The sequence below is a fragment of the Asparagus officinalis genome, unplaced genomic scaffold (genome assembly GCF_001876935.1).
Source record: "Asparagus officinalis unplaced genomic scaffold, Aspof.V1 AsparagusV1_Un1080, whole genome shotgun sequence".
NCBI classification, from domain to species: Eukaryota; Viridiplantae; Streptophyta; class Magnoliopsida; order Asparagales; family Asparagaceae; genus Asparagus; species Asparagus officinalis.
Genome location: NW_017973339.1, coordinates 952 through 11,870, shown reverse-complemented (window position 1 = coordinate 11,870; position 10,919 = coordinate 952). Strand labels below are relative to the sequence as shown.

The 10,919-nt window shown below is 39.4% G+C and overlaps 2 protein-coding genes across 2 annotated transcripts; both read right to left on the bottom strand.

The window, feature by feature from the left end:
• Window positions 1–1,346: 1,346 nt before the first annotated feature.
• Window positions 1,347–2,642, bottom strand: LOC109828339 (protein JINGUBANG-like). Its single transcript, XM_020395361.1, has one exon. The coding sequence runs from the start codon at window positions 2,493–2,495 to the stop codon at window positions 1,347–1,349; it is 1,149 nt and encodes a 382-aa protein (XP_020250950.1). The 5' UTR covers window positions 2,496–2,642.
• Window positions 2,643–8,369: 5,727 nt separating this feature from the next.
• LOC109828340 lies at window positions 8,370–9,398 on the bottom strand. Its single transcript, XM_020395362.1, has one exon. The coding sequence runs from the start codon at window positions 9,396–9,398 to the stop codon at window positions 8,370–8,372; it is 1,029 nt and encodes a 342-aa protein (XP_020250951.1).
• Between the last annotated feature and the right edge of the window lie 1,521 nt (window positions 9,399–10,919).

The following is a 10,919-nucleotide window of genomic DNA, read 5'->3' as shown; positions in this document are numbered from 1 at the left end:
CCGAACGGCCATAACGGCTATTTTTTGGGTTTTGACCAAAATACCCCAAAAACGATCAAAAACGATCAAAATTTGAGGATATTTTGGTCATTTCCGAACGGCCATAACGGCTATTTTTTGGGTTTTGACCAAAATACCCCAAAAACGATCAAAAACGATCAAAATTTGAGGATATTTTGGTCCGAACGGCCATAACGGCTATTTTTTGGGTTTTGACCAAAATACCCCAAAAACGATCAAAAACGATCAAAATTTGAGGATATTTTGGTCATTTGGCTAGGGGGCTGCCTCTATATATAGAGGGGGTTTTTATTTTTTTTCTCATCCAAAACTCATTTACTTCTCTCTAATACTCGTTTTTGCTCTCTAATTCTTCAATCAAATGACTTCCTCCTCTGATTATGAAGGACAAATCCCAACTCCCGACGTTGAAATGAGTCCTAATACTCCTACTACATGATCAGCTACAGTTACTCCTCCTATTCCTACCAATGTTGATCACGAATCTGGTAGCGATGATTCTGCACCTAGAGCTCCTAAAAGCCGAGATCCGATGATTGGAACTTCTTCGAGAAGATAGAAGTCACCAGGGATCAGCACGGTAGGGTTCTCACCCAGAAGGCTAAGTGTGCGTTGTGCCGCTATATTTTTCAAGCTCATCATAAAAGCGGTACCAACCACCTCAAACGCCATTTAGAGAAACACAACAAAGGTCAGGCAACGCCTCAAGGTGATATCTGACAATCTTTAATCTCCCAATCCCCATCTTTCGGTAGTCTTGGTAGTTGAAACTATGACGCAATCCGAGCCAGCAAATACGTCATCAGGTTTATTATTCTTAAAAATATTTCTTTTAAACTAGTAGAAGATGATGAATTTGAAGATATGTTAACATATGGTTTCTAACCCGCATTTAAAATTTTTTCTCATCAAATTTGTCAACGTGATATTTTAAAATATTATCACGAGGAATAAGCAAAAATAATTTCTTATTTTTAAAGTTTAAACTGTAATTTTTTTTAACTTCTGATATTTATACATCTAGAGCACAAATTGGTTATTTATGTATCACATGACACTGGATTGATGATAACTGGCAAATGTTTAAAAGAGTTATTTTTTTATTGCATTTGAAGATTTACATAGTGGTATATTAATATTGCAAATTTAATAATTGAAGAACTATAAAATTAGAAATTTCAGAAAAAATATTTTCTCTTTTACTAGATAATGCAAGTAATAATAATGTAGCTGTTGATCATATCGTTGTGTGCACTTTGAACTACACGAAACCTACAGACTGAATCTGTTCCTAATAAAACTCCCCTATTATCCTCAAATTGATCCTATTCTCTCTCTGAAGATGGAACCAAAATCTTCCATACTTTTATATCACAATCTAAGCTCCCACTGTACACCAACCACGAACTACACTCATCCCCACAATCTTCATCGCTTGTCACCATTGCCAGGCTCTTCACAGGCCCTCCATGTCCTTGAAGCACACCTAAACAATAATGCTCACCTTTATCTTCTCTTCTCCTCCACATCCTCACCGTTCGGTCGGCCGACCCGCTGCATACCAAATCTCCGCTTACCGACAAACACAGCACCGCTCCGGTGTGCCCTCTGAGAGCTCCTGTGGCTTCTCTATGTCCATCTCTTCCTCCCCAAACCACCACTGATCGGTCACACGAACCTGAATACAGTATAGACTCCTCGACACTCAGCGCCAACGCATTTACAGCTGATCGATGCCCCTGTAGAGTATCGACCAGCTTGTGCTTCTTTTGACCTTCTTGCATTTTCCATACCCTGATGGTTGTATCCGCTGAGCCTGTATATATAAACCCTAACTTTGATATGACAACTGCGCTGATCGCATCATCATGTGCTCTGGGTACCGATTCGATGCACTTGTTGCTTGAGAGTTGCCATATTTTGAGGGAACGGTCCCAGGAGACGGAGTAGAGTATTGTGCGGTTGTCAGAAAAAGCCAGTGCAGAAACTGCGTCAACATGCTGCACCCAGGTGCATTTCTTGTGGCGACGAACCTGTACATGCTTGCCCGGCGACAGGAGGCTCAGTATGCGATCTTTGGCGGTTGGAAGGACTGCCTGCAGCCTGCAGGGCTGAGTGTACTTGGTATATATGTGCCATACTCTGATCTTATGGTCTTGATGTGAGCTGAACATTGTGTCTTTAGAGATCAGCAGTGATTTTATCGGGCTTTCGCATGTTATTGTCGTGCAGCGCGATTCATGTCCGGTGTGGGTCCATATTCGGATTTGTCTGTCAGCGGATCCGCTGTAGAGGGAGTTTCCGTCGACTGCGAGGGCTGAGATGTAGGAGGAATGCCCTCTGAGGGTGGTGATGCATTGATAGAGGGCTTGTGTTGGAGATTCATGGGTGTTGTTGAGTGAGGGGAGGGATGGGAGGCTTGGTTGAGCTGAGATAGACGTAGTTTCCATTGTATGTTTTAGAGGAGAGTACATAGGTTGTGGGGGAATTGAGGGATTTTGTATTGTTTGTTATATAAGAAACAACTCATGATTGTGCTGTAGAAAGGTGAAGGACAGCAGGATCATTTGGTCAAATGGGGTATAGAGTGTGATGCAACATTGAGAACCTGAGAAGCAGAGTGCTGTACTGTAGATTCAAGATTTGCGTAGATTCCATGCCCTTGTGTACTGAGAAGTTGTGGAGGGGCTAATGCTTTCCTTGTCATATTCTAGAGACTATGAGCATTAGCCTCCGCTTTGATTCTGATCTACAGGACTCATTCACTTTGATTCACATATTTTAAGCAGATTTTAAAAAAGATATCATTACAAGAGCCCAGATATATGATTCTTCGTAAGAAGATACCGCCGTGTGAGTTCAGATTTTTGTTCATGAAAAATATTGTTTAGCTTGCGAGCACACGTTAGAGCAATATTATAACCCTCTAGCTCCAATTCTCAGTTTAATTTCAGAAATTTGACGCAGCGAGGATGGGCTTTAAGACTTTGGTCTCAGGATTACCTGCGGCACAGTTTAGGTCTATTTTTTACTAGCCATGCACAAATTCTGGTTATGCTAGATTTGCATGTCTATAAGAATTTATTTTGATTTACATGAACGCCATCAGTTGTGGTGTCACCTTCTTAAAGAGTTCCTGAGGATGTCCTGAAGAGTCGCAACTAAAATGATGAACGCAATTTAGTTTTCGTGATTGGATTCCATTTGATAACAGATAGGAACTGGGGACCTAACCCAGCTAACACTCGCCAAATTGACAAAATGGAGCTGGGTGAACCTGTAATAATTGCTTGGTATCATCCTGAAGTCACCTTTGAAAACTGCTGCTCAATTATTTGTGCTCAAAAACCGCAACCATAATCCCCACACCAACTGCCAACGCAACAAAACCTAAACCGAAAACTCACTCTCCAGATAATTAAACGAAAGCAAGACAAGTTTTCCGAGCCTATTAACATTAAATAAATAGTCTTTTAAAAGGTAACTTTCATGCGTCACAATAGTACTTTTCAGGTGCTTAACATTGCCTTGATTCATTCCCCCACTCAAAAAATAACAAAAAAAAAAAAAAAAAAAATTGCTGTTTTAATGAGATTTTGAAAGTTATCGAATGCTTTGTGCGGTGGGAGACACAAAAGACGTAGTCAACCGACCATATCGATCAGTTTGCTCCTAAATTCATCTCTATCGGACAGTATGATTTTGTCTCATTCGACCCTAGTCAAAGCAAAAACGTCATCATCTAATGAAGCTCTGTAGATTTGTGTAAGTTTTGGAGAGAACTGAATGGGAGGAAAAAAAAAAAAAAAAAGATCGAAGGAATTAAAGAGGATATGGGTGTTTTCGTCAACAAAATCTTATTCCCCCTAAATATATGGCTAATACCCGGATTGTAAAGGTGAGGGTGGAGTGGGTTTATATTAGATTATTAGTCCCCGTTTTTTTAAATTAATGAACCCCTTGTTAAAAATAGTATGGATAAGAAAACAAACATGAGCTAAAAAGGTGGGTCTGAACTATTTTAAAATAGTACTTCACTATTAAAAAAATATGAATTGTAGATAGACATCTTTTATTATCGCCTAATTACAGATAGACCTTTTGCAGTTCCATTATTGTTATAGGCATCCCGTACTAGCATCCAAATTGTTGAAAGACCCCTGAGTGAAAGTATTTTGATTCTTTTACTCTCAGAATATCCATTTATCAACAAATATTTTTCTCTTTATCTAAGGATAAAAGAAGTTTAAAAAATTTCAGGGCCCGCCATCAGTGGTGTGGTCAATAACTGGAGCTTTGGGTCACTCTTGTTTCTTCTCTTAAAAAAAATTCAAAAAATAATTTTATCAATAATTTCTTTGGTGTTTGAAACTCTTACATAGGCCAAAGGCCTATGATGTATATTTATAGATAGTCAATGTGAATAGGTTGAGTACCCAAGAGTCACCCTCACTTAATGGGGTGTTACATCACCATAATGGGGTGTGAATGGAGGGATAATGAGGGGGAGGCCAAAGGCCTCCCTCATCTCATAATACTCCCCCTTATCCATCCATTACCTTGGGTTTAGCTTATGAACACTTCAGAGTTCGTAAAGCTAATGGGGTGGATACTTCTGGATCCAGAGTAAACTTGTTTGCCTCGTTAAAACCTTAGCTGTGGAAAACCCAGTGGGAAAAAACCATCAGCCTAAGGAAAAAGAGTACAACCCATAGGTTACTCCCCCTGAACCATACAAGCTTCAGGCTTGTAGGTCTTTCAGATGTCTCATCCCTATTCCTTTTACAAGTTTTACAAAAGTACATCTAGGCAGAGCCTTAGTGAACAAGTCAGCTAAATTATTACATGATTGGATCTGCTGTACTTTAACTTGCTCCTCCTCTTGAAGATCGTGCGTCCAGAAAAACTTGGGAGATATGTGCTTCGTCTTGTCACCCTTGATGAAGCCAGACTGAAGTTGAGCAACGCAGGCTGCATTGTCTTCAAATATAGTAGTTGGCTCAAGGTCACCAGTCTTCAGGCCGGTAGACACTAAGATGTGCTGAATGACAGAACGAAGCCAAACACATTCTTTGCTGGTTTCATGGATCGCGAGGAGTTCGGAATGGTTGGATGAGATTGCTACAGTGGTTTGCTTGACAGACCTCCAGGAGATGGCCGTACCACCGAATGTAAACACAAATCCGGTTTGTGATTTCTCGGTGTGGGGATCAGACCTGTAACCTGCATCTGAATAACCAATTAAGGTGGGAGACCCACCCTTCGGGAAATATAATCCCAGGTCTATAGACCCTTGGAGGTAGCGCAGAAGATGCTTAACTCCATTCCAGTGGCGCTTTGTGGGCGCTGCACTGTATCTGGCTAGTAGGTTAACTGAAAACGCTATATCGGGACGCGTACAGTTAGCCAGATATAATAGTGCTCCAATGGCACTGAGGTAAGGTACTTCAGGACCTAGCATTTCCTCCCCCTCTTCCAGCGGACGGAAGGGGTCGTTCTTTACATCCAATGATCGAACAACCATTGGTGTACTAAGAGGATGACATTTATCCATTCGGAAATTTTTAAGTAATTTCCGTGTATATGTGGATTGGTGTAACAGGATACCACCCTTAAGGTGTTCGATCTGTAAGCCAAGACAATACTTTGTTTTGCCTAGGTCTTTCATTTCAAAAGTATTCTTAAGGCTTTCAGATATCCCAGCGATCTCTGCAGGAGATCCAATGAGATTTAAGTCGTCGACATAGACGGCGACTATAATGAATCCTGTTCCCGATCTTTTTATAAAGATACACGGGCAGACTTTATCATTTGTGAATCCTTGCGTAGCAAGGAACTCACTTAGTCTGTTATACCACATTTTCCCCGATTGCTTAAGACCATATAATGATCTTTGAAGCCTAACAGAATAGACGTCCCGAGGTCTATCTGCTATCTCTGGTGGAATTTTATATCCTTCAGGGAGTTTCATATAGATATCTTTATCTATATTGCCATATAGATATGCAGTCACAACGTCCATGAGCTGCATTTCTAGGCCTTCCAGAGATGAGAGGCTTATTAGGAATCGGAAGGTATTCCCATCCATAACCGGAGAATATGTTTTTTCATAGTCTATTCCCGGTCTTTGGGAAAAACCTTGTGCTACAAGCCGTGCTTTGTAGCGCACAACCTCGTTGTGTTCATTTCTTTTTCTGATGAAGACCCACTTATATCCCACAGGTTTTACACCTTTAGGTGTTTGGACTACTGGTCCAAAGACTTCGCGTTTCAAGAGTGAGTCCAGCTCTACTCCTATTGCCTCGTTCCACTTTGGCCAATCGTCTCTGCGTTTACATTCCGCTAGAGACCGTGGTTCGATGTCATCGTCGTATTCAGTGACGTGAACGGCAATATCGAACGCAAAGTCGTCGTCGACGACTGTGCTTTTTCTGTCCAGTACCTCCTCAGTACGTACAAAATTTAATGATGTTTCTCCTATTTGTTCCTCTTCAGGGGAATCTAGGAGGGGAGAGGAAGCTGGTCTGAGCTCAGTATCCTGTGTTGGGTTCATTTTTATTTCTCCAGGATTTTTTCTTTTACGAGGGACTTTGTCCTTCGAACCTGGTGGGCGTCCTCTTTTCAATTGAGGTACAGCCGTTTCTGCTGCCGGCGGATTGCATCCATCTTTGGGGATGTCAATCCTAGCTGGCGTGTTGACAGCAGGGACGTGTGATCTGACAATCTTCTGGTTATCAGTGAATTTATCCGGAAGTAAATGTACTGTATTCTGAAGATGAAGAATCTTCAGGATCTCATCTTCACATTGACTAGTACGCGGATCATAATGAGACAAAGTCTTGGTGTTCCAAGAAATGGTCTTAGAAGCGTCAGGCTTCCTGGACTGTGTGCCAAGTTTAGGAAATGAATCCTCAACAAATTCACAATCATCAAGACGTGCTTTAAATGCGTCACCCGTCTGGGGTTCAAGGTATCTTATTATAGAGGGCGAATCAAACCCTATATAGATACCCAAACGACGCTGTGGACCCATTTTGGTCCTTTGTGGAGGAGCAATTGGGACGTAAACTGCACAACCAAACACTCTCAAATGTGAGATATTCGGAGGTGCACCATAAGCAAGCTGCATTGGTGACAAAATATGGCCACCAGAGGGCCGTATTCTGATAAGTGATGCTGCATGCAATATTGCATGACCCCAAGCCTCAACAGGCAACTGTGATTGCATCAACAATGGACGAGCAATCCATTGCAATCTCTTAATTAGAGATTCTGCTAACCCGTTCTGGGTGTGAACATGTGCTACAGGATGTTCAACTTCGATGCCAGTTGCTAGGCAATAGTCTTGAAAGACTTGTGAAGTGAATTCTCCCGCATTATCAAGACGTAATTTCTTGATTTGATTATCGGGGAAATGAGCCCGCAACTTAATAATTTGTGCCAATAGCTTTGAAAAAGCTAAGTTGCGGGTGGACAAAAGGCACACGTAAGACCACTTGGTTGATGCATCTATAAGTACCATAAAGTACCTAAATGGTCCACTTGCGGGGTGAATAGGCCCACAAATATCGCCATGTATTCTCTCCAAGAAGCTAGGAGACTCTAATCCCACTTTCAGAAGGGAAGGTCTCGTGATCAGTTTACCTTGAAAACAAGATAGACATGAGTAATCACTCTTCTGAAGAATCTTCAGGTTCTTCAGGTTGTGTCCACTTGATTGGCTCATGATGCGGTGCATCATTGCTGATCCTGGGTGACCCAGTCTGTTATGCCAAAGTTTAAATTTCGTCGAAGAATGGCACTTCTGGTGCACAATCATGTTAGCTTCTACTGGTTGAATATATGTATGATAGAGACCCGACGGGAGTCCCTTGAATCGTTCTAAGATAGTTTTTGAACCATCTTTTTGACGAGTTACATACAAATACTCATCCTCATTTATTTCATTGGTTTCTAAGTGATATCCGTTTAAACGAATATCCTTGAAACTTATGAGGTTTCTATTAGATTTCGGAGAGAATAATGCATCTTTTATTATTAGTCTCGTTTTATTTGGGAGCAATATCATTGCTTCACCAAATCCTTCTATTATATTAGATAGTCCTGAAATCGTAATTACAGGATCGTCATAATCATATAAGCTATTGAAATAGCTTCTTTCGCGAAGGATTGTGTGCGTCGAGGCACTGTCCACAAGGCACTCACACTTCATCTATAACATGAATGCAATATTTTAATCTAAAGAAAATAACTATCTTTATTGAAAAGTAAATTGCATTACATGGAAAGTAAAGAACTAAAGATGAAAGTACTATGAGAATTTAAATGCATATAAAGATAACATGGATCTAGTCGAGAAGATCATCCATTTCGAAGTCATCAGCAGTGAACTGAGTAGACGGCTGCTTTTCCACCAGATTTGTTTCAACAGGAGACTTCTGGCTCGCTAGATACAGATCTTGGAGGTGTCGCGGAGTGCGACAGTTTCTGGACCAATGTCCAGTCATGCCACATCTGTGGCATTTGTCCTCCCAAGTGTTCTTGGGAATGGACGACAGCTCAGTGGTCTCCTTCTTCCACTTCTTCTTTCCCTCACTATTGCTGCTCTGGGGAGGGTTGTTTTTCTGGGGTGGATATCTGGCCTGCCACTTAGGGGCTTTCCCCTTGTTGAATTTACCCTTATGCTTTTTCTTCTGCTTCTGGGAAGTAAACATGTGAGCTTCGGGTAGAGGAGCTGAGCCTGCAGGGCGTAGGTTATGAGTGGCCAAAAGCAATTCTCTGTTTTGCTCCGCCATCAGAAGGGTGGAGTGCAATTCAGAATATTTTTTGAACTTTCGTTCGCGGTACTGTTGCATGAGGATTGCATCCTTCTCGTGGATGGATGTGTAAGTCTTCTCCAACATGCGTTCCTCCGAAACTTCTTCACCACACAACTTCAGGCGTGAGGTGATATTATGAAGTGCTGAGTTGTACTCAGCTACGGACTTAAAGTCCTGAAGTCGGAGGTTTTCCCACTCATAACGTGCACGTGGGAGGATCACATCTTTCTGATGTTTGTATCGGTCCTCAAGTGCAGTCCACAATTCCTTTGGGTCCTCTACAGTCAGGTATTCGGCCTTCAGGGTCCGATCAATATGTCTCCTGATGTAGATAATGGCTTTCGCCTTATCTATATCAGAGACGATCACTGTAGTAGCAACCTCAGCATTATTTACAGCATTACCCGTACCAGTGGCCGGAGCCGGTGGAGCAGGAGTTGAAATTGTGGCTAATAAGCCCTGGGCACGTAAGTGGAACTTCAGGTCCACATGCCAACTCAAATAATTCTTGCCAGCAGCGTCTAGGACTTCGAAATCAACGCTCGCTATTTTAGCCATTTTATCTATGCATTTGAAAGACATGAATTAATAATAAGGAATTAAAAATTCATGCAATAAACATGTTGCGTGGATCAGCCCGTCACCAAAAAAATAAAAAGTGTCCAAAGTCCGATTATACAGTCCAAAGATAACAAAAATCATAAAATTAAAATACAATTTGGAAAACCCTTGGGGGTCCCTGTATTTTGCAAAAATGCCTTCGTCTTCAATGGAATACACCGGTCTTTGACTTTTTACAATTATATCCTCACTACAATTTCTCTCTCAGAAGGAAAAGAAAATGCAAGGAATTTAAATTTGGTGACAAACAGGCTGATCCAAAAACCACAACATTATTTATTTAAACATCCACGCAATTTAATAATAATATATGCAACAGGCATAACAAATTTGGACAGTAAACCCTTGCTTTCTTTGAATTTTTTTTTTTTAGACTTCTTGTTGTTTCTATGCGATACTACCTACTTAATACTTTTAATATCATGTCAACATGAGCACATAAACATTTCTGTTTTTTATTTTATTTTATTTTTTGAATAGCAATTAACTAATAGTATTAATTACTAGTTATGCCAATAAATAATGAAAGCAATTAGATTAGATGAACAACAATAAAATTGCTTAATAAACTGAAAAATTCCCGAGTGAACAGTAACCCTCGGTGAACAGTAACAAATTTTTTTTTAAATTTTTCAGTTGTCATATATTATTCTACGGATTATAGTAATTACCTCTAGATCAAAGATCTAGGGACGATCGATACTAAAGATCCGTAGAACGCTGCCTCCTTGCGATGATCCGTCGAACGCTCCCGCTGCAACGAACCAGATCTCAATGCGCAAAAGAGGAAGGAAATATATTTTTTTTATGGCTCAGGGATTCAAGAACACTTCGTGCTGATAACGTGTTTGAAACCATTACCTAGGCCAAAGGCCTATGATGTATATTTATAGATAGGGGGTGTTTGTTTTGCTTTTTTTTTGGGATATGATAGTTTTGGGATGTCAAAAGTGCTTTTTTGTGGTTTTAAAAATCCATAACTTTGTTTGTTTTACTTTTTTTTGGGATATTGAATATTTATATAATTTAGTATTATATTATGATATATATATTATTTATCATATTATTTATATCATATAATATATCTAATATAAATATAAATATATGCTACAGTAATTACTACAACTTTACTAACAGTCATGCACATGGAATCATATAGATATATAATGTATAATAATATAATGTATAATATATAAATATTATAATATATATATAATATATATATATATATATATATATATATATATATATATAAGATAACTATATACTAATAATATATATACTATAGTATATATATATATATATATATATATATATATATTTAATATATTATATATATTAATATTGTTTTATAATATATATATTATATAGTAATATATAAATAATATAATATTATATATAGCATATATATATATAGTAAATCATATAGTTATCATAAAATTATAATATTATCAATAC

Coding starts and splice junctions, on each gene's coding strand:
- LOC109828339 (XM_020395361.1), bottom strand. CDS start 2,495: ATGTACTCTCCTCTAAAACATACAATGGAAACTACGTCTATCTCAGCT.
- LOC109828340 (XM_020395362.1), bottom strand. CDS start 9,398: ATGGCTAAAATAGCGAGCGTTGATTTCGAAGTCCTAGACGCTGCTGGC.